At 37.7% G+C, this 25,047-nt stretch overlaps 1 protein-coding gene across 1 annotated transcript; it reads left to right on the top strand.

Annotated features, from left to right (window-relative positions):
- Positions 1-15,924: 15,924 nt before the first annotated feature.
- On the top strand, positions 15,925-16,539 carry LOC145288191 (uncharacterized). Its single transcript, XM_080136239.1, has one exon. It carries the CDS (start codon positions 15,925-15,927, stop codon positions 16,537-16,539), a length of 615 nt encoding a protein of 204 aa, XP_079992365.1.
- Positions 16,540-25,047: the final 8,508 nt, after the last annotated feature.

Raw genomic sequence — 25,047 nt, 5'->3', positions numbered from 1 at the left:
TCAGCCGTATTAAATACATTGAAAAATCTGTCTTACTTCGAACTATCAGAGATCTTAACTACTTTTAAAAATGGAGAATATCGAATTGATATGAAATAATAAATTTCAAACAAATCAAGCCGTTGCCATGGCCAGAAATCGAAACTGACACCTGGAGATCTTCAGTTTGAGGTCCTAACAACTGAGCTGATTGGACCTTTAGACTTTCTTATAAACAGACCATAAAACATTATCATAACAAAATAATTATAGCTTTAGCGTGACATCATAGACTTATGATGGATCAAATAAAGATTAGATACCCCGTAGCAGAAGACAAAGATTGTCAAACATTTCAAGTGGCACCGGTTGTTCGACCTTGGCATTGCCGTTGGTTGTTTGTAAACATTTCAAAAAGCAAACATGGTTGAGTGTTTGCAAGCAAGATTTTTTTAAAAATATATTTACAAAACTTTTTAAGATTTAAAAGAAAAAATGTTGTCTTCTGCTATGGGGTATCTAATCTTTACTTGATCTACATTATCAATAGCGTTCGAAATTATTTTAATAGTTCAAACCATTCATAGTGCTTTAACCACGTATTGCCATTAAAAACATTTTAATATTCAATATATATTTTAGTATTGGGTCGTAGTGTCCATAATTCTACTTTATTAAAAAGAACATGTCTTTTTTTTTCTCTCTTTTTTACTTTAAATTTATTGTCTGCATAAATGAATATATTATAAACAGGTTGTATAACTTTCTTATACATGTTTACGTATTTTATATAAAAGTATATGTAAATGTTTAATGTTTCCTCATATGTTTTTTTACGAATAAATTATTTCAACGTTTTTGTTTAAAAGGGTGTGTCTAATACGACCTAGACCTCGAAAAAGGTCACCATTACTAGCTTAAACTGTATCATTTCTTTTTCAATTGCAATGAGTAAGAGGTGACGTTCAGGAAAAAATTCTTTTTATTATCATTCAAACACGGTAGTGTTTGAATATATGGTTAAGTGACAGTTTTAGCCACTTAGAACTGCTTTAAAGCTTCACCGCTCACATTTTTCGATCAAATTTCAAACAATTATTATATATTATAGATCACCTTCTCAGCTATATTGTGAAAATTTTATTTTCTATTTCGTTCAGTAAAACAAAAGTTATGATGAATTTACTGGTGTTCAAAATCGTAAAAAAAAAAAACGTAAGGAGGTGAGCAACGTTTTTATAACTGGTTTCCATAGCGACGACGTCGCTTCAGCGACTACTGTTGCTACCAATTCACCGCTTCCGCGAAAAGAGAAGTAATAAATGAAACAGAGAGAATGAAAGAATGAAAGAGAGATAATTGGGGGATTTTATTTAACGTAGACGAGTGCCGTACATTGTTATTACATATGTGAATGTTATGTTTATGGGGGCAAAAAATAAGACTGAAATTAAACAAAGAACAAGTGAATTTATTTGAAGCCTGAAAAAATCATGGATTGCAATAGAAAAATGCGAGCATGAAAAGTAAGATGGTTAAGCTTAAACATGGAAAAGTAAATGACTAATTGTTAAAACTAGAAAAGGAAAGATATTCTAGTAAAAAATATAATAAATTTATAACTTATATTTATATAAGCATTAATAATTCTTTTTTTTAAATTCAATTTATAACATTATATAATCAATTCTTAATGTTGCAATATTTTAAGTTATAAATTTATTGTATTTTTACTAGAATATCTTGTCCTTTTCTTTTTCAGTTTTAACAGCTAGTCCTTTACATTTCTATGTTTAAGCTTAACCATTTTACTTTTCATGCTCGCATTTTTCTATTGTAATTACCATGGATTCTTATCTGTTGAAAATTCGGATTTCTTAAGTCAATTTCTTTTTGCATTATTTGGATCATAATACAGAATACTGTTTTCATCTCAATCGTTACAGCGTTTCGGCTGTATCTTGTCAAACTCAGAAATCCTTCTGTGGAACTCAAGAATCTGTACAGAAATTTAAACAGAACCCTTTGGTAGCATGCTCTAATTCTGTTAGTCATGACTAGGGCTATGACAACAGAATATTCTTATCATTCTTTTGAATCTCGAGTATATATCCCACACAGACAATGTTAATCAACCGAGAACCACATCACTCTAGATAAAAACTTATAAAATATCAACGGATACACACTTGTGAACCAAACAAATGAAAAGAATATGCTGTTGTCCTAGTCATGACCGTGTAAATGTCTTAAGCAATTCGTAATTTTACTTTTAGTATCATTCATATCGAGGATTGAACCTTCAACTTCCAGAAGAGTATCACTTAGAATTGAATTTTATTTAGTACTTTATCTGTTATGATCCTTGCATTTTTAAAATTCTATTACTAGTAATGGTTATGGAGTTAACTTATCAAAATGGGTAGTTAGTGAGCTAGCTAAGTAGTGATAGTGCTAGATATTAATCGGGCAACACCGAAAGATGTGCTGGTCAACGATTATTATTATGATCGTTATTAATATTTGTAAAAATAGAATGTCAGAAACAATGTTATCATAGTAAAATAAATATTTACAGATAAAATTTATGTTAAAATGTTTAAATGTAATTAAATTATATTATCATCGCTGGTTATGAAGAAACCGCAGGCTCAAGTTTCCCATTGAGTTTTTGTTAAGAATCTTCTTATAAATTTTCCTAATATCTGTTCGTGTGTGTGTGTGTGTGTGTGTGTGTGTGTGTGTGTGAGACATGGTTTATCTCAGCTTACAGGCAATCCACCCAGGCAAGTAAGGTACTGAAATAAAGCTTATGACCCAGCGGATGTTTTAGTGATATTTATATTTATGTTCGGTGTATAGAAATGCAAAAAAAAAAAAAAAAAAATGTAAAAAAAAAAAAATAGATAACGATTTCCTAAACAACGTTTTATTTACTGGATATTTTCCCCGGTATTCACCGGAAATTATTATCTTCCTTAGTAAGTTCGATTTACTGTGTGTGTGTGTGTGTGTGTGTGTGTGTGTGTGTGTGTGTGTGTGAGAGAGAGAGAGAGAGAGAGAGAGAGAGAGAGAGAGAGAGACGCGGTTTATCTCAGCCTACCGGCAACCCACCCAGGCAAGTAAGGTACCGAAATGAAGCTTATGACCCAGCGGATGTTTTAGTGATAGTTATATCAATGTTTGGTGTATGGAAATGAAAAAAAAAAAAAAATGCAAAAATAATAACGATTTACTAAACAACGTTTTATTTACTGGATATTTTTCCGGTACAAGGACTCAAGTTTGCCCATCTGGGCAATCTTGGGTTCTTGTAAATGTAATCTATTCAAATACGTACAATTTTGTTTTCATTTCATGTGTAACAAACATGTACAATACTTTGAACATGAGTATTTTCATTTCATTTGATTATTTAAATGCTGTTTTTTTAATTTTTTTATTTTTTTGCATACGACAACTATACCGTATAGAAGTTCCATGAGCCAGCGTGATGTTTCCATGGGATTTCGCTCCAACAGAATGGTTTAAAAGCACTGATGTAGGTATATTTAAGTATAGCTTTTAGTTTTTTTCTTGTTTATCGTTTTATATATATGTAGACGAATAGATTAAGAGAATGGTAAAAAGCTTATAACAATACACACTGCCTTCGTTCAATCTCAAGAGACAATGGACACTTCTGTAAGGGTAGCTGCACGTGTAAGTATGAGGCAAGGGTTGCACAATCTCCAACTACACCTCTCCTGAATCGGCACTGCTTGGGTCCAGTGGTAAGGAGAGGCCCAAGACTGGAAACAATGATGAGATAAGAAGATAGTACATACAGCACCTGGAATTCCCAAATGATCACTCATTTTTAGTATTAAGCAGGCTCAACGTTGCTTAACTTTGGTGATCTGGTGGTAACCGGTGTATCAATGTGATTATGCTGAATAACAGTACTAATATATAGGTAATCCTAATAAATATAATCGAGGGTTGTTTTTTCAGCTTCTGTTTTTCTGAAAGGGTGCATGGATGTTTTAATTGATACCATCACAGCCAATAAAATCAGTTATGAGAAAATCAAATCAGGTTAGTTATATTGTTATCACTTACACATGTACTGCTAAGGAAGGTATGAACTCGCGATTCTCCATGACAGTTATGAGTAAACTATCACCTTGTATTCAATTAATAGTATACAAGGCAATCTATACAACCAGTGTTCTGTTTAAGTATTAAATTATCCCCAAAGAATTAATTTACTGTCTAACAGACATACCATACCCAATTTAATCTAATAATTTCTGATCTATTAAAAGTATATTTTTACCAAATAGATAATCGTCCCTTTTACATGTTCAGTTATTGCATTTTGGACGTTTTGAAAAGTGATGCCTCCTAATTTTTTATTCCGCCTCAATGGATCAGAGAGGATTGCAAATTGCATTGTTATGATGACTGAACTTATGTATCTATGACTTAAAACTTTCATCTCTCTGTTGCAGATATTGACAGTGTGAGACTATAAGAAAGCAACCCTGTCATGGATGTATGGCAGAAGCAGAGATGCATCACTGAATTTCTTCATGTAGAAAAAAGTTAACCGATCAACACTTGTTGAAAATTTACGAAGCCGATGTAGTTGAGGTCAGCACAGTTAGGAGATGGGTGTGTGAATTTCAGAGTGGCAACAGAAATGTGAGTGACAAAGTGCATTGAGAATAGTGGTGACTATATAGAAAAATAAATTCTAGAGCACAGAAGGTCGCTCGTCTTAACTGTATCACTCCCATTTTTGTAGCTCTTTAACATATTTTAGTTAAAAAATACAGGGTGTCTAGAAGTGTAAGCCATGTTTTTTTTGGAACCTGGAATGTGAGGACCCTCATGGACAACAAAACAAGTGATCGACCCGAAAGAAGAACTGCCATTATCTCAAGAGAGCTAAGGAGGTTCCAGATTGACATAGCTGCGCTCTCTGAAACCCGACTGGCTGACGACGGGCAGCTGAGGGAGGAGAAAGGCGGGTACACCTTCTTTTGGAAAGGAAGGCCTGCAGAAGAGCCACGTATCCATGGCGTGAGCTTTGCTATAAAGAATAGCCTCATCCGCCACCTCAATGAGCCCCCTGTGGGCATCAACGAACGCCTAATGACCATGCGCCTGATGCTTGTGGGCAGCCAAATGGCCACTGTGATTAGTGCGTATGCTCCAACTCTTGACGCACATGATGGAATAAAGGAGACCTTTTATGCTGACCTTGACACCATTTTATCCGGGGCCCCCAAGGGGGACAAGATAATCCTAGTTGGAGACTTCAATGCCAGAGTGGGACGAGACCATCAGCACTGGAGAGGAACGCTTGGAAGAGAAGGAGTTGGGAACATTAACTCAAATGGTACACTCCTACTGACAAAGTGCTCAGAACATAACCTGATCATCACGAACACACTTTTCTGACAAAAAAACGCATTCAAAACATCATGGATGCACCCTCGAAGTAAAATCAGGCACCTCATTGACTATGTCATTGTCCGTGCCAAAGACCGCTGTGATGTGCTGAACACCAGGGCAATGACCAGTACAGACAATTGTTGGACCGACCACCGTCTTATTCATTCCATCATGTCTATCCATTTAATGCGGAAGCAAAGGATGCAAAAAAGACAGAGCCGACCAAAGCTCAACATCGAGCAGCTGGGCGGATGTTTTAGTGATATCAACAACACCTCCAGGCGGCTCTTAGCGCGGACCTGCCCAAGCAGTATTCGCATGACGCTGAAGAGCACTGGGACAAGCTGTCCTCTGCCATCATGGACTCCAGTATAAGCATCCTAGGGCAGAAAAAGCGGAAACATCAGGATTGGTACGATGAAAACGATACCGAAATCCAACAGCTTATAGACATCAAGAGGCAAACTTTTATCACCTGGCAGAATAACATCAATTGCAAGGTTAAAAGAGCTGCCCATGCCAATGCTAAAGCGGCTGTCCAATCGACAGTCAGGAAGCTGAAGAACCTCTGGTGGATGAAGAAGGCTCAGGAGATCCAGCAGTTTGCTGACTCTGGGGACACCAGACGATTCTTTGAAGCCACAAAAGTGGTATACGGCCCCAGTTACCGTTCTCTGACCCCCCTTCGGTCTAAGGATGGGCTCACGCTGCTGAAAGGAAAGGGAGAAATAACAAATAGATGGAAAGAGCATTACGAGGATCTTCTGAACAGGGACACCACTCCAGAGATGGAGGCCCTTGAAAAACTCCCCCAACAGCCCATAATTGAGAGCATGGGAGAACCACCCAGTCTGGAAGAGGTGCGGAATGCAATTAGGAAGATGAAAAACAATAAGGCGGCTGGTTCTGACGGCATCCCAGCAGAAATCCTGAAGAAAGGCGAGCCTGATCTTCTCAGACACATCCATGCCCTGCTGCTCAAAATATGGGAACAAGAGAAAATCCCTGCACAACTTAGAGATGCCCTAGTTGTCTCCATCTTTAAGAAGGGAGAGAAGGCAAACTGTGGGAACTACCGGGGCATTCTCTCCTCTCTACCACAGGGAAAGCCCTAGCTCGGGTTTTGGCCAACAGGCTTGCACCCCTTGCAGAAACCATCCTTCCCGAGTCCCAAAGTGGCTTTCGACCAAATAGAGGCACGATGGACATGAACTTCACTGCTCATCAACTCCAAGAAAAGTGCAGGGAGCAAAATTTACCATTATACATGGCTTTTATAGACCTTACTAAAGCCTTTGACTCTATGAACCGTCAAGCCCTTTGGCTGGTTCTTGCAAGGTTTGGATGCCCAGAGAGGTACATTCGGGTACTGAGACTGCTACATGACAATATGTCAGCTACAGTCCTCAGTAGTAGTGGAGATGAAACAGAGCCCTTCAGGGTTGACACAGGAGTGAAACAGGGATGTGTCATTGCCCCAACCCTGTTCTCCATCTTCATTACTGCTATCCTCCATCTCACGGACAAACATCTTCCCCATGGAGTTCGGATTATGTACAGAACTGACGGGCGACTTTTTAACATCAACAGATTTAGGGCCAAAGGTCGAACGAACACCATATCCATTATGGAGCTACAGTATGCAGACGATAACGCCCTTGTAGCCCTCTCAGAAGAGGACCTACAGTGTACACTGGTTGCCTTCACGAGGGCGTACAAACAGCTAGGACTAACAATTAATATAAAAAAAAAACCCAAATCCTCCATCAATCACCACCAAACAGTACTCCAGTCTCACCCCCTAACATCTCCATCGACAACGCTAGACTGGAAAATGTGGACCACTTCCCATACCTAGGCAGCATCCTATCATCAAAAGCCAACATAGATGATGAAATACAACACCGTCTCAGCTGTGCCAGTGGGGCTTTCTCAAGGCTAAGGAAGAGAGTATTTGAGAACCGTGACCTTCTGGCAAAGACCAAAATCATGGTATATAAAGCTGTCTTGCTGCCCACTCTTCTCTATGGATCGGAGACCTGGACCACATACAGGAGGCACGTAAAAACCCTGGAGACGTACCACCAAAGATGCCTCCGAAAAATCCTCAGAATTAGTTGGAAGGACCGACGCACCAACACCAGCGTCCTGAGTGAGGCTGACATTCCCACTATCACCGCTACTGTTGCTCAACGCCAGCTCAGATGGACTGGTCATGTTGTCCGAATGCCGGATCTCCGCCTCCCAAAACAGATTTTCTACTCTCAGCTTGTTGAGGGAAAGCGTGCCCAGGGTGGCCAAAAGATGAGGTATAAGGACAACATCAAAGCAAATCTAAAGCGGTTTCACATGGACCTTGAGACATGGGAGAACGTGGCTGGGAGCAGGTTGGCATGGAGGAGCGCTGTCCACGAAGGTGCTGCGCTTTATAGTAGTCACCTAAATCAAGCTGCTGAGGATAAACGCAAGCACAGAAAGGACAGATTATCAACCAGACACACCCAACCCCACCCCACCACCACTACCTTTATCTGCCCAAATTGCACAAGACAAATTGGGTCTAGGATTGGGCTCTATGCTCACCTGAGGACCCACAGAAGCCACAACGGAGGACAGTCTTACTCGGACACGAGTGACCGCCGATGATGATGATGAAGCCATGTTTAGTTTCAAAACAGTTTCCGATGGTTCGTTATTCTACACAAGTCCTGAGAGGTGACTGATTTGCAGTAGACAGAACAGTTTCCAATGGTTCGTTGTTCTACACAAGTCCTGAGAGGTGACTGGTTTGCAGTAAACAGTTCCACAGAGCAAAAGATTCTTACCATGTTGAGACAGAAAAACATATGCGAAATTACTTCACCGTAGGGAGCCATGTCGGCTAAATATTTTTTAGTTGCTAGCAGGGTATCAGATTTGTTCTTTAAAAAGTAAATCATTATTAAACCTGAATGGTCATCTACAAAAGCCAACACATATCTATAATGTTCTCTGGCCATCGGTTCCACAGGACCATTCAAGTCACAATGCACCATTGATAGAATTTTTTTGGCCTTCTTGTCTGGTATCTTGCTTTGATAGTTTGTCATTTTCCCTTGCGTACAGACGTCGCAGTTGAAGTTTTTTGATGTTTGTATTTTCATTCCATCAACTACAGTCAGCAACTTTTTGATATCAGGAATATTGCAATGTTCAAGTATTTTATGCCATGTCTGTAGATCATGGCAGGCGGTTTTTTATGGGACTACGCTATTTAAATAATAGTCTTCTATTTTCTTTAATGTCGAATACAGTTCCATTTCCATTCGGGTACGCAAGTTTTGATTTATTGAGGCTAAAGTTTATATTTGCACCTTGTTTAATGGCAGTTTGTACAGAAAATATATTTTGTTTAAATTTTGGAATTAGAAGAGCGTTTTCTAGAATACAGAAACACTGTTCACCTTTATTGTTCCTTAGCGAGATTTTCGCATCGCCTCTTTTCAAAACGATATCATTGACTCGACTCCCGTCAGCTAGTTCTACAAAAGGATTTTGTGGCTTAAAGTTGGGATCAAAATTAATAAAATCAGATTCCTTTATAATCACATGTGCCGTGGCCCCACAATCGACAAGAAAATTATTATTGTTTGTTGAAGCATTAAATGTACACAAAAATAAAAATGTATGTTCGCTAACAGAGCTCTCTACATTTTTAATGTAGTCGCCATTTTGAGTCCTGTTAATGGAAACTCTTGTGATTAGGACGTCCACAATTATAGCAAATAATTTTTGTACTTTTCTTAGGAGAAAAATTGTTTTTGGCAAAGTTGCAGTTTTTATTCCTGGCATGGGTATAATTTAATTTTGGTGTTTTTATGTGTGTATTTTTAAATTTCATGATATTTGTAGATTCGTTTTTTCTGTGATCATTTTTTCAGTTTCCTCGTAACTTCTCAGTGCTACCTTGAATTGGCTAAAAGTCATGGGTTTTTCTTTCTGGGTTATCATGGTGGTAAATTGCTTGAAATCACTCGGTAATCTCTTAAGGACCATGGAAATTAACAGACTGTCACTTATAACTTCATCAGACATTTTTAAAGAATTTGCAGTCGTTTCGGCTCTTATAATATAATCAGTAATATTTTCGGCTTCCATTCGTTTTAGAGAGGCCAGGTCAGTATATAAAGAAATTATTTTGGGTTTTCCTTTCGATAAATAATGCTCTCTCAATATGTTCAATGCTTTGCAGCCATCATCCAGGGCTTCTCTCATTACCAGTGATAGACTTTGGTCATCTAAGCACTGTATTAATTCCACAAAGACAGTTACATTCTCTTCAATGAAGTCGGGGTCATTTCTGTTTTCAGGTTGTGTTTGAAGTACTTTGTGTAGCTTTTGGATTCGTAGATATCCTAGAAATTTAACTTGCCACAATTCGAATTTTGATTCGGATCCATCGAAATAAAGACACACGCTGGGTCCATAGCCTCTAGAAGTGTAAGCCATGTTTAGTTTCAGAACAGTTTCCAATGGTTCATTGTTCTACACAAGTCCTGAGAGGTGACTGGTTTGCAGTAGACAGTTCCACAGAGCAAAAGATTCTTACCGTGTTGAGATGGAAAAAAACATATGCAAAATTGCTACAGAAAGGTTTAATATTTATGGAGCAATTCTGGTTTCTGATTGGTTGGTAGCAGAACGTGAATTAATTCGATTCGTCAATTCCTAGCAGCATCGTTTATAAATAGAATCGCCCGACTGTGCGAGATCATACCTCATAAATCAAAAATATTGTAACAGGCTGAAACGATAAAATTGTTGCCCTAGAAAAGACAATATGATTCCATTTATGTTTGATGAAAACCAGTTTTCTTTTTCTGTAGCAGACTATCTACTAGATGGCAAGTTGTGTACAAATCCCAAGAGTGATAAGAGCCTTCTATCATGTCTGAAAATGACATAATGTTCAACAAGAAAAATCAGAGATGCGCTGCTGTACAACTCATGCTCTCTATCAATTCAAGTTATGACAACAGGACCATTGCCAGCACCCTCAATTTGCATCGCTGAATTGCCATGAATAACAAGAACTTGCTCAGGGTGATGAAAACAAAGTTTCCAACCACGGTTATTATCTTTGGTGTGATTTTAAGTGAGGGCTACATCATGCCATCTCACATTTTCGAATCTTCGAAGTCGGCTTCAAAGTTAACACTAAAATGTACCTGGCTGTGCTGAAGAGTGTGGTGATCTCCTGGTGCAATCAGGTGGCCACTGGCAGACCATGGGTGTGGTAACAAGACTCGGTGCCAACCCACATGTCCAAAGAGACCTAGGCTTAACTTGAAGGCTATAACCCCTATCTCACTGGCCCCACTTCTCACCTGGCCTGAATTTGCTGGACTACTTCGTCTGGTCATACATTGAGAACATCACTAACATGACCTCCGACAAAACCAAAGCCAGCCTGATCACAGCAATCTGCTGAGTATTCACCAAGCTCCCACTGGGGCTTGTGAAAAAGGTATGCTCCCAGTTCCAGACCCATATTAAGGCGATGATTGAGTCCGAAGGTGACTACATTGAATAGCTGTCAATTCTACTACATAATCAAGTTACCTAAATTGAATTTTTTCAATAAAAGTTTTAAAATAAAGCTGTAGTGTTGCTTTCTTTAGGGCGACAATTTTATCATTCCACTCTGTAGGATATATTACTTTCGGAATCCTTAAATAATTTATAACTTTTATGTTAGGAGCGTTTGTTAAACGCTTATGGTGGTATGATAAACTTTCTAGTTTAATATTGTTAATTATTACAGCAGAATGGTTTTTGTCATTCTTGGGCAGCAAGGTCCGAAAAAAATATAGGCAAATTAGAAACCTGTTCATAATTCACCCCAAAAGGTGTGGTAATGGTCTAAAGTGTGTGTTTAAAGAGCAAAACGCATCTAGCTAAAATGTATTTTTAAAAAATCTGAAAGAAAAATATCAAACAAGTAAATATCGCTTTTAATGCTTCTATACCGATATTATAAAACAATCTGATGATAAGGATCTGTTTTTATGATCAACTGCCTGCATTTCCTGTTTACTATTCTAGCATTACCTATCTTTGTCAACACAATCACAAACTCATAACCAGAGAGCATTTCTAGACTTGAGTTATCTCCCTTTTGACACCAGGTGGCGTTCCTATCAGTGATTATAAAAAAGCTGCACAGGTAAATTCATTTCTCTTTCTTTTAAACTCGTCTGACAACTACAATGTATTGTGGACTAAGTCACTGCGAGAAGGTGTGTGAACCTTCCTTCCGGTTCACCACAATTAGTTCCCAATTAGAGCGAGTAATCAATCGATTTGATTTAAAAATGGGCGATTTCAACGATTTCTATGACAATAAAAATATAGGAGTGTGCAACATTTGTTGATCATCATTCAATCCCGAACAACGTCGGGTCTCCCTACTAGTTTATTATATTTCTAAAAATATATCCACTATTTACTTCCACCTTATTATCTGCACCTATTCATTTTTTTTCTTTTTTATAATAAAAAAACTATTTTTTATTTTGTCAGCTTACATTTAATCTTGAGAGAAAGTCATCACCTTAAGGTACCCTAAAATTAAGAAAATCGTCATGAATCATTTTTCACCTTTTAACTCACCTTTACACAGCGTATTTAACCCTCCTCCTCCTAAAAAAAATACTAATAGTCACTTTAGCCATCGTTCGTTGAAAAATCTTTGCTTATGTAGAAAGATAACCAAATCGTCTCCACAACCAATTTTCCTAATTTCATCAACAAGTCACGATGTTATCTCAAAACAAGACAAAGCATTTGTCTGAGCTTTGTCTTTTCGGCTGGCCAGCCTGTATGATAGAGATCTAGATATTTATTGAACCTTTCTTATTGGGGTAATATGAATTCCTTCCATAAACGCAACAAAAACTTTCAGACCTTGAAACTTGCGTATCTTTTCTCAGCTATATATCGAAATCATCATTGAAATTTCTTCATTTAAAAGACACCTAGCTTATAAAATTTTAACTTAAATCAAACTGCCTTTTTCTTCTTTCATTTTTTAATAATATATAATAAACACATTGTTATGGTTTTCTATATATAAAAAAAACCTTGTTATGAAACAATGTTATAAAAATTTCTATACTTTCTACTAGTTCAAACCAGCATAGCCCCACCAAGACAAAAACCGAATTATTCTTTCTTACAATGAGACCGTTTTAACAGTGGACAATAGAAACGAAAAAGAAAAAAACACATTTTACTTTCAAACCAGGCAACCACCTAAACAAAGCCAATTCGCCTCCCCCTTTGAGGCACGCATTCACAAATATTCGTGAGCTTAGAAGTAATCTAGATGATATAAAGTCTTACTTCTAGGTAAACTCTTCAGATATCTTAGCATTAAGTTAAACCATCTTACACTGCTCAATCCTATCTAACTACTTTAACATAACAAGATACCTTCTTCTCAACCGTAAGGACTCAGATAGAAATATGCACGGGCTTGGAGTCTATATTCATAGCACCCTCCTTTTGACTAGAGAGCAATGTCTTGAATCAGATGACCGGGCTTTTATGAGCTTTCGACTAGCCTTTCGTCACTTATATTTTCTCTACCAAATCAAGACTCTGCTCTATCGATCATGTCTCTGATAGCATAGATCCAGCACTCTCCTTAAATAGGAACGACCAAATACATGTGTTTGCTGACTTTAAAGTCTACCATAAAAATTGGCTTAGTTTTTCAGGTTAGTAAAATGAAGCTACATGCTCTGCTTATAGCTTCTCTATAGCACATTTCCTCACACAAACAGTAATGTTCCCAACTTGCCTTCCAGATCATGAACAGCAGCAGGCTTCACTTTTAGACCTATTCCTCACCACAGTACCTGAGGATTGTGTCACTAATGCCCACAGTCCACTTAAAAACGTAGACCACCTAGTGGTATCCGTTGACATCACACTTTAATACCAACCCCAAGGTGAGGAGCCATTGCTCAAAACAACAAAATACTACAAAAGGACTGACTGGGAAGCTATCAGAGAACACATTAGAGATTTCCCATGGACCAATATCTTCTCTCTTCCTGCTGAACAGTGTGCCAATGAGACAACTTAATGCTGCAAAGCGAGCATTAAAGCACATTTTCTCACACGGAAGTATTATAGTAAGCACCACTCACCCCCATCGTTCACTACAGCTGCTGTTGCACAAAGATGAATCATATGTCATAAATCAAATACAAATAGGCAAAAATTCATAAATGCTAGAAATCATTGTAAGAAAGAAATAGGGACAGTCAAAAGAAAGCATGCTGAAATAACCAGGGAATGCATAGAATTGCAAAAGATAAGAACTTGTGATTTCTGGAAAATCTTTAATAGTGTAGTGAATTGAAACAAAAATGTAGTAGGCAAAACAAACAAAAAATACAACTAAAAACAGACGGAACAAAAACTCGCTTCTCGCAGACACGTGAGTCGTAACAAGCACAATCTACTCGCCAGAATCACCTATACACAATCTGCAGAACACTCCCTCTCCTTTCCAGTGTCCTGCCTTTATAGCGGCCGGGAACGACGTATTTGCATAATCACGCGAGAGCAGACGTGATTCAACGATAATTACATTGGGTAAACGCTAATAAAAGCCCATGGACGCCATCTTGGAACTCTCTCTCTTCCACTCAGCCCAAAACAGACGTATCCGAGGTAAGCTCTCTATTTCTCATTTTGGTTACTGCTAATTCTGCTACATGAATAAAGGGCAATCGGTAATTCCCCTACTATTCTGCAACCAGAAGGTTACATGCACAGCAACCGAGAAGGCGGAACTACTTGCCCAGCGATTTGCTTCCAACTCTACCTTAAGACCAACAAACAAATTCCTCCCAAATTTCCCTATTGTTATATTTCCGTGAAAGTAAAAGTTTCTTCAACATTTCGTTACTAACAGTTCCTGCGTTTACTGCTGCTACCTGCTCTTACATTTACTATTTGCTCTTACGTTTATTATTGGCTGTGAAATTAGTTCGGTAAAGCCTAGTAAAGAGGTTTTGGTCTGTCTTCCGTTCTACGATAAAAGACCACAATTTACCGAACTAATTTTTTATTTTCCTCATGGAGAAGATAATTCGCCTGGATAAATTTGATGTTTCCTCGGCAGACCCTCAGGCCAACAAGCTTTGGAAATTATGGTTCCGCAACTTTAATTACTACTTATCAACTATTGCTTTGTTAAACCCTGATAAGCTAGAAGTTCTCTATTTAAACATCGGTCGCTCTGTTGCTGACGTTATCAAAGGTTGCGAATATAAAGAGATTAACCTTACTATACTTCCCGACTCCTGTATGGACATTATACTCGGGGTGCCGTTTTTGAAACTACACCGGGGCGTTACTATTTCTTTTGGTGGATCTCAGGATGCCTTAAAAATCTGCGTACTAACCAAGATCAGTTGTGCCCCTGTAAAATTGTTCCGAAACCTGACTCCTGATTGCAGACCCATTGCTACAAAATCCAGAAACTACCGTGCAGAGGATGCCCGATTTATTGAAAAGGAAATTCTTCAACTGCTTAAGGACGACGTCATTGAAACCAGCTATTCACCATGGCGTGCTCAAATTGTTGTAACTTCGTCACCTAATAGAAAGAAATGATTAGTGGTTGATTTTTCCCAAACTATTAATCGTTTCACCCTACTTGACGCGTACCCATTGCCTCGGATTGAGGATCTCGTAAACCAAATTGCCCAGTATCATATTTTTAGTACGATTGATTTGTCTAAGGCTTACTACCAAATTGAAATTTGTCCCGAAGATCAGCCCTACACGGCTTTTCAAGCTGGAAATCGTTTGTATCAATTCAAACGAATACCCATGGGTGTCACTAATGGGGTTTCTGCCTTTCAACGATTTATGAATTCCTTTATTTCTGAAAATAAGTTATTCGGAACTTTTTCTTACATTGATGATATTACCATTTGCAGTAAAACTCAAGGGAGCATGACGTTAACTTGGAACGTTTCTTAAAAGCTGCCTCAACATACAACATCGAAATAAACCGAGTAAAATCAAAGTTTTCGCTTCGCTCTATCAATTTGCTTTGATACCAAATCTGTGACGGAACTATCCAACCTGATCCTGAGCGGTTGAAACACCTTTTGCAAATGCCTCCTCTTTCGGATTCAAATTCGTTAAAAAGGTACCTTGGTATGTTTTCTTACTACGCGAAATAGATACCTAAGTATTCACACAAAATTCGTCCCCTGGTTGAAAATAAACAATTTCCCATGCTGCCTATAGTTGTGAATTCTTTCGAGAAACTTAAGAAGGACGTCGCCGATCATCTGTAAAGGTTATCAACGACGAACTACCAATTACTATCGAAACTGATGCCTCAGAAAAGGCTATCGGAGGACCCTCTTACAGGCTGATAGGCCTGTAGCGTTCTTTTCCCGCTCACTAAACCCATCGGAAATACGACTACACATGCTTGAAAAAGAGGCTTACGCGATAGTTGAATGTGTCCGAAAATGGAGGGACCTCCTTGCTGGGAAGCACTTCACTATCGTAACAGACCAGCGAGCCGTATCTTTTATGTGTAAGTCAGCTAACCGAGGAAAAATTAAAAACGATAAAATCATTTGGTGGAAAATGGAGCTTCTCCCATTCTCGTATGATCTAAAACACCGTCCCGGAAGTGAAAACATTGTTGCCGATGCTTTATCGAGAGTGTGTGGTGCTGCTACTTCCTCCTTGGAGGAGCTAAGAGCCATACACAGGTCATTAATACATCCTGGTGTACAGCGTTTTTGGCACTTTATACGATCACAAAATATGCCATACTCAATTGATGATGTTCGGCGCGTGACATCCAAGTGTACAACATGCGCAAAAATAAAGCCTCAATTCTTCAGCCCTACTAACAATACACTGATCCGCACTACTGCTCCCTTCCAGCGTCTCTCCGTAGACTTCAAGGGGCCTGTCCCGGCATCTTCAAAAGGATGTTGTTACCTATTTACTATCGTGGATGAGTACAGTCGATTTCCTTTGCGTTCCCTTGCCGTGATTGTTCTTCGCAGACCGCAATCAAATGCCTGACGAATATTTGTTCTATTTTTGGACTCCTCGCTTTCATCCATTCTGATAGAGGAACATCGTTTGTGTTGGAGGAGTTCAGAAATTTCCTGACGCGACTTGGGGTTGGGTGCAATAACACTACTGCATACAACCCAAGAGGAAACAGTCAGTGCGAACGCTATAATGGCGTTATTTGGCACTCAATATTATTGGCCCTGGAATCTAAACAGTTACTCCTTAGTGCTTGGCAGGACGTTCTGCCTGATGTTTTAAATTCTATTCGCTCCTTACTATGCACTAGTACGAATGCAACTCCCCACAAACGATTGTTCAAATTTGAAAGGCGCTCTTCTACTGGTACTGCCTTACCTGTTTGGCTCTGCGAACCTGGGGAGGTACTATTGAAACGGTTTAGCAACAGGAGCAAGTACGATCCGATCGTCGAGGTAGTGGAACTCCTCGAAACCAACCCTACGCATGCGAGAATACGGCATAATGATGGCCGGGAGGATTCAGTGGCGCTAAGACATTTGGCTCGTTTTCCGCGCTCTGATGGACCTCAGGTTCCTGCTGAGAATACTCGACCCGACCTTGCAAATGCAGACCTGCTGATTGTGATGTCATTAAAGTGTCTGTAATAAAACATGAAGAAGGATCATCTTATTTAAGCTTTATTCAACATAAATGAACGATGACGTCCTATCTAATATGTGGGAACAGTCCATTTACAATGAACTGCCGAGTAACTTCATTCTTCCTTGTTACTAGAAAATTGTTAGTGGCAGTCAATAGATATTAAGGAAAGATAGAATCATTTAATCAATTTTTGTACAGATTTACGCAATTAGAAAGTTTATACGAATGCTCTAATCAACGGGTTGCAATTAATATTTAATTTTTTTTATATATAAACTAGCAGGGATAGCCGACGTTTCCAGGAATTAAATAAGAATCAACGAATGTTTCACACCATATTTTTATTGTCTTCGAAATCGGTGAAATTGTCCATTTTTCAATCAAATTGATTGATTACCTGCTCTAGTTGGGTACCCACTGCGGTACACCAAGAGAAAACTTCACATGACTTCCCACAGTGACTTGGTCCATAATACACTACATTGCACTGTAGAGAAGCTACCGTTGATTTTATAAAATAATTTTTATATAATGGCTTGAATTAAAATTCACAATTCAAAAGTCAAATATCATGGTTCAATTGTGCTCTAAACAGAAAAATACATTTGAATGCACCCCTGTCTTATCAAAGGACATATTGTTGAGTTTATATGCCAGGCCCTTCTGCTTGTGCAATGATAAAAATTCTCAAATACATTTGTGATGTTAGGCTTTATAAGGTGTTAACTTTGTTCAAAATCGGACTGTTTTTTCTTTAATCGGATTTTTTTAATTATCGATTAACAATTTTCGATATTCATCAGAGGCATTCCAACACAAAACCTATCCAAGAACACTTCCAGACACATAAATTATATTTGTGTGAATTTCATAAAATAGGCCCAGCCGTTTTGTAGTCCATAGGAAACGAACTCACATACGCACAGACAAAGTGACTTTTATATACAAGTAGAGATGAGTTGCCAATTAGCAAGGCTGAAAGCCACTTGGGGCAAGTGTAAATGAGATTGTGAGTTGGCTGATGAACTCAGAGGATTGAAAAAAATGAATAGAATAGAGAAAATTTGATTACTTAAGAGGACGACACGATCTGTACCTGTTGACATTGGACTTGAAAACGATTATGTTATAGTCAGCAGGAAAGTACTCTCGTGTTCTTGTGCTCCACAAGCAGTAATGTCATGGAAAGAAAATCATGAAAATTCCGTTTGGCTTTTAGTACACACAGAAAGAAAGGAAAAGTGATTTGCAGTGTTGGTAAAAGACAAATTCTTTATGTGAACGTTTTATAATAAGGACATTCTATAGAAATAACAATCGACAAAAAGTTGTGCAAGACTTTCTCTAGACTAGCGACCTTCTTGACCTTTTGGCCAAGATCAAAGATGCTGCACTTCAATTTCTGGTTCTCTCAGTAGAGGAGCAATCCTTCACGACAGGAGACAATTTTTATTTTTGTTCCTTTTTTTTACGTTAAAAAACGACCCAAACTCTGCCTCGTGCGGAGGCATTGTAAATAGGAACGTTTCTTCTGTGAAAATGAACTAGAGAAGAGAAGAAATAACCTCTCCCTCATCGCTAGTTTGCATTATTTTAATTGACAATTCGTGTATTAAACATATATTCCAAACATATCTATAATTAGAACAAAAAAATGAAGACAAAGTACGCATCACACATTTACAGTTGCCAATTATGAAAAACAATAACGTACATTATGCAAAACAATAAAAGATATTTAGTTCTTGCTTTACGTTTAAAATAGAAATATTGATTGCTGGGAGAAGCTTGATTCTTCATTCGGTAGGAGCTCCACGCGAGATGCGCAACAAGGTGACACTTTAATACTCTCTCACCTCTTTTGAGCACAATCAAGGGGAGAATCAGTGGTGCTCAGAATCACTGTGCACCTACAGGATCGGTTTTTGTACAGTTTGATAGCATGCGTTTATTTATAATTAGCACTAGGAAAGTTTTTTGTATTTAAAAGAGTTGTTAAGGTTAGGGAGTGTCTATTAATGAAGTTACGTGTTTGTTGAAATTTAAAAATGAAACTACGACACTAATCCTAATGCGGGTTTAACCTGCTTACTCTAAAGGAGGAAGTTTCATGGGAGTATGAAATTTAGAAGTGGTCTCCAGTCGCATGTATATCCCCATTAGAGGAAATAGCAACTCTTGCAGGAAGGTGTCGACATTCCCATACATACAGAGCTTGGAATTCCCAAATTAATCACCTATCTGGTATTTCCAAATTGGTCACCCATCTGGTACTAACCAGGCTCAACATTGTTTAACTTCAGTGATCCAGCGAGGACCGGTGTGTCAACGTCATTATGCCGTCTATATGTGTTTGTTGATTTGCAGAAAAATTATAATTAATAAAAGATTTGCGTATATACAAACTAAGGAAGGAAAATGCAGGGAACCGATTCTGGCGGTGCACCGATTCTGAACACCGCTGATTCTTTCCCCTTAATTGTACATGAAAAAGACTAAAGAATGTTAAGAACATTACCACTCTCCCATGGGCCTTCTACAAATTGGAGAATCTCGGTTCTGTCGGTAAGAAAGGTTCCTATATTAAAGGTAGAGTAAGAAATAAATATATTTTGCTTTGTATAATGTACCTTATTGTCTTTTATAATTGCGAAGTGTAAATGAATGTGTTAACCATACTTTTGGTCTGAACATTTTGTTCTAATGATGTATGTTGTTGTGCTTCATATGTTGACCGTAGATTCGGTAATTAACCTTTCTGTCTAATGATAGATATGTTTAGAATATATGTTTGATGCATGAGCTGTGAATGAAAATAACCTATGTACTAACAACAATAACAGAAGTGTAAGCAAAATAATAAATAAGCGAAAGGATATGAAGGTAAACATAAACTGCATTATTTTAATTCACAGTTCACGTATTAAACATATATTACAAACATATCTATCATTAGAAGATGAAAAAAAAATAAGACCAAGTGCACTCATTTACAGTTGCCAATTATAAAAAGTAATAACATACATTATTGACAGGATAATTTTGATATTTAACTCAATGGGTCAAAGTTAAAATTAACTATTGAAAAGAGCTATAGTTTATTTGTTATATGATTAAGTCACGTCAGAATTTACCGTAAAGAATAGCGTATGACGTTCGGTTAAACGTGTACATGGGATATAATTTTCGTTTATTCGTTATAAACGTTCTGGACGAAGACAGATAAAAATATGGCAAAATAAAAAGAACATGTGGGCTGGCAGCTCTGTTGCACTGCGGTTCTAAATCAAATCACTGAATGCCAGATGCTGCACTTAAAAAAGACATCCATATCCGTATCCTATTCAATTATTCCACTTCCCAAGAGTGTTTTCTTTTTTTTAAAGAAGGGATTCTGTTTGACAGATTTAACATTTGGAAGCAGCACCAAATTAATTCTTTTTTTTTCCCCCTCCTCTTCGTAAATTTACGGCAACAACACCTGCACCTCAAAATCTATTCAAAACATGGACAAGACTCGTCCGAATCAGCTAATGCTAAATGAATTCCAATGAATGATATTAAAGGGGCGTCACATACATTGTCAGCAAGATGTCATTTACACAGACTTTTACCTGCCAACATTATTTCGTGGTTGCTCGTCGCTTATTTGTTGAGATAACGTTGTTAGTTTTTAAGGAATCTGTAGATCGCACCTTTGCGTTAATAAGCTGTATCGGCCATTTTTCTTTCTTTCCTTTCATCACTCTGTGCGTACATGCGCTCATGTATTACATGACTTCATCTCTTTTGCAATTTTGAGACACAACTAACACTCCTAGACACTGTCCAATAAACACCGTCCCCCGCCCTCTGTGGCCCGGGCGACAAGATCAAAGTGTAGTATCTGTTCCGGCAGATACTGCAAGCTATGACTAGCAAAGACCAGATGTGGGGGCAACCCCACATGCCTGACCTTTAACCAGCTCCCATTTCCCACCTCTCGGGAGCTGGTCCCCCCTTTCCCTTCCCCCTCCCTTCACTCCTCACATTAAAAATCGGCCTTGTGCCTAATTTGCTCAGTGGGGGAGCAAATAAATACCATCTGTTCCGGCAGATACTGCAAGCTATGACTAGCTAGGACTAGCTATGACTAGCAAAGACCAGATGTGGGGGCAATCCCACATGCCTGACCTTTAACCAGCTCCCATTTCCCACCTCTCGGGAGCTGGTCCCCTTTTTCCCTTCCCCCTCCCTTCACTCCTCACATTAAAAATTGGCCTTGTGCCTAATTTGCTCGGTGGGGGAGCAAATAAATACCATCTGTTCCGACAGATACTGCAAGCAAAGACCATATGTGGGGGTAATCCCACATATCAGACCTTGGTCAATGTAGAGACAACCCTTCATACCAGTTGTCACTATTCAGCTCCCATTTCACACCCATCGGGAGCTGGTCCCCTTTTTCCCTCCCCCCTCCCTCTCTCTCCACATTAAAAAACGGCCTTGTGCCTACTTTGCTCAGTGGGGAAGCAAATAAATACACACAGCTCACACTCCTTTCTCTTAACTTGACTTCTCCGCCACATGTCTTTATTTTTATTTTTTTACAGAGATTTCGTCTCAGCTAACTTTCTTTTTACAAAGATTTCGTCCCACCATGCTAACTTTCTTTTTACAAAGGTTTCATCCCAGCTAACTTTCTTTTTACAATGGTTTCGTCACAGCTATCTTTCGCTTTACAAAAGTTTCGTCATACCTAACTTTCTTTTTTACAAAGATTTCGTACCCACTAACTTTCTTTTTCCAAAAGTTTCGACCTAGCTAAATCTCTTTTTACGGAGGTTTAGTCCCAGCTAACTTTCTTTTCCAAATGTTTCGTCCTAGCTAACTCTTTTTTGACAAAGGTTTCTTTTTACAAATGTTTCGTCGTAACTAAATCTCTTTTTAAAGGTTTTCGTCCTAACTCTCTTTTTAAAACATTTCGTTCCAGCTAACTCTCTTTTTACAAAGTTTTCATCCCAACTATCATTTTTTCCAAAGGTTTCATCTTAATTAACTCTTTGTTTTACAAAAGTTTTGTTCCTAGCTATCTTTCTTTTCCAAATGTTTCGTCTTAGCTAACTTTATTTTTAACAAATGTTTCCTCCCAGCTAACTCACTTTGTACAAAGTTTTCCTCCAAGCTAACTCTCTTTTTACAAATGTTTCGTCCCAAGTAACTTTGTTTTTACAAATGTTTCATCCCAGCTAATTCATTTTTTACAAAGGTTTAGTCCCAGCTAACTTTCTTTTTCTAAATGTTTCGTCTTGGCTTTTTCTCTTTTTACAAATGTTTCGTCCCAGTTTACTTTCTTTTTACAAAACTTTCATCGTAGCTAACACGTTTTTTTACAAAGGTTTCATCACAACTAACTTCCTCTTTACAAATGTCTCGTCCCAACTATGTTTCTTTTTCCAAAGGTTTCGTCCTGACTTATTCCCTTCTCCCATAGTTTCGTCCTGGCTTACTCACTTTTTATAAAGTTTCATAACAGCTACCTTTCTTTTCCAAATGTTTTGTCCCATCTTTCTTTTTACTAATGCTTCGTTTTTGCTAACTTTCTTTTCACAAAGGTTTCGTGCCAGCTAACTTTTTTTTACAAAGTTTTGTCCTGACTTACTCTCCTTTTACAAAGTTTTGTTACAGCTACTATTCTTTTCTAAATGTTTCGTCCTAGCTTTCTCTCTTTTTACAAAGGTTTCATCCAACTATCTTTATTTTTCAAATATTTCGTCCTAGCTAATTTTTTTTTGTTTACAAAGATTTCGTCTCAGCTATCTTTCTTTTCCAAATGTTTCATCCTAGCCTGTTCTCTTTTTACAAAGTTTCGTCCCAGCTATCTTTTTTTTTTCGAAAGATTTCGACTTAGCTGTCCTTTTACAAAGTTTCGTTCATCTATTTTTCTTTTCCAAAGGTTTTTCCTATCTAAATTTCTTTTTGCAAAGGTTTCGTCCCAGCTAACTTTCTTCTCCAAAGGTTTCGTCATAGTTACCTTTTTTTTTAATGTTTCGTCCCAGCTACATCTTTTTGTTTTTTCAAAATCACAGCTAATTTTATTTTTATAAAGGATTTTTATTCTGAATGCATTTGTATTCGTTTATAAATACAACAATTTTTCAACATTTCTAAATAAGTAACTCACTTTATGATTCCCAAAATTACTAACCACAAATTACAGTTTCTAGATTTATTTCTCGACTCATAAGTGTTATGGAGTTTTGATTGATCCAATAGAAAACCATGATTTTGATTATCAGAACTATTGTTCTTATCTTGGATGCTATTTTCGCAACGTATTGGTTGATGTAACCTCCGACCTTCTTCAGGTGCGTTTTGTCAAACTCAGGAATTTTCATGAAGAACTCCAGGAATCTTTACGTGTAAATTTCGTGTGGAGCCCTTCATGTTCATCACATAACTAGTGCTTGCTCTCATTCCGTAAGCCATAACTGGGTAGAAGTTTTAAGCAATTCATAATTGAATTGTTAGTGTCGTCTATACTGAGGATTACACCTTCAACCTCGAAAAGACTATGAATTAAAACTGAATATATTTAGCGTTTTTTTCCCGTTGTACAATAGATCTTTGTCCACAAGAGACACTGGCCCTGTCGGTGGGGCATTAGAATACGCCGACTTCCCCCCTGCAGAGGGTAAAAGTCCCTCAATGGGGGTCCTGGATATGACTTTAAACTATATCCAGTGGTGAGGCCCCAGCTTGTGAGCTTTGGAGAGTGTGGAGCCACCCTTTAATTACCATTGCTCTCAGGTTCACTCTGACCCGGAGTGGTAGTACCTGTAAGGGTCCCAACTATGGGTTAAATAGAAACCGACGTGAAAACAACAAATATATTCTATTAAAAAAATTTTTTCTTCAAAATCTTTGGATTCGGCATTAAATAACCCGAAAAGGGTTGATATGCCGTAAAATAAAACCAACCAAACCAACCAAACAAGAGACATCGGCCAAAATGTTGTGAGAATAACCTTCAAGTCGAGGACAGTATTTAGAATGATCTAGATTATAAAATCTCATCTAAAAAAATCCCGAAACACAATCACATAATAGTTAAAAAAAAAAAATGTGTATTTAAAACAAATGATCTGTTGATTAAAGAGGAGAAATAAAGCCAAACAAACAAAACTGCTTGAGGCTTCCTTCTTCATAGATACTTGGATAAGGAAATGATAATAGAACCCTCCGAGGAACGTATGACACTATCAAATTTGCGATGTTTTTTTTTTTTAGGTTAATAAATCAATATTTAAAATATTCTATATTATTGCTAGTCATTAAATCACCCCTAAAACATTCTGGTTATGAAGAAGAAATGAACGATTTTACAACTGCAATAGAGTCGACACGTGGATATCTAAAATGAAGCAACTAGAATATGCAAACAATAAACACCGGATAAAGAATTAGATAGTGCTAGAAAAACTGTATTGAATGTAACTAGCAGGACCTGTGGAAATTCCACAGCGGACCCTTTCATATGCAATATATTGATGTTGTCATTCTGTGGATGTTCAGCGTAAATGAAACGCTCTGATATCATTGTAGCTCTTTTGTTTAAACTAAAAAAGAATTTATCTAAGCTAACAGGGACGCCCGGCGTAGATTCGTCGTAAAATACGCTTAAATATCATATTTTAATTTATGCAGATTTCGTATATATTATTATTGAGTCAATTTTCTATCGATTCTTATGTATTATAAAGTTGTGATTTCAAAAATAATATAGCCATATGACTTGGATGCACCAGCTTGAATCGAAACCGAAACCAAACTTTATTTTTGAAATCACAACTTAATCTCATATATATATATATATATATATATATATATATATATATATATATATATATATAT

Source organism: Euprymna scolopes, chromosome 11 (assembly GCF_053919585.1).
Source record: "Euprymna scolopes isolate OS-2025 chromosome 11, ASM5391958v1, whole genome shotgun sequence".
Lineage (NCBI taxonomy): Eukaryota > Metazoa > Mollusca > Cephalopoda > Sepiida > Sepiolidae > Euprymna > Euprymna scolopes.
Note: the sequence above shows the minus strand (reverse complement) of the source record. Positions and strands in the feature narration are given on the sequence as shown.

Excerpts from the sequence above, each read along its gene's own strand:
- LOC145288191 (XM_080136239.1), top strand. The coding sequence starts at position 15,925 with ATGCTTGAAAAAGAGGCTTACGCGATAGTTGAATGTGTCCGAAAATGG.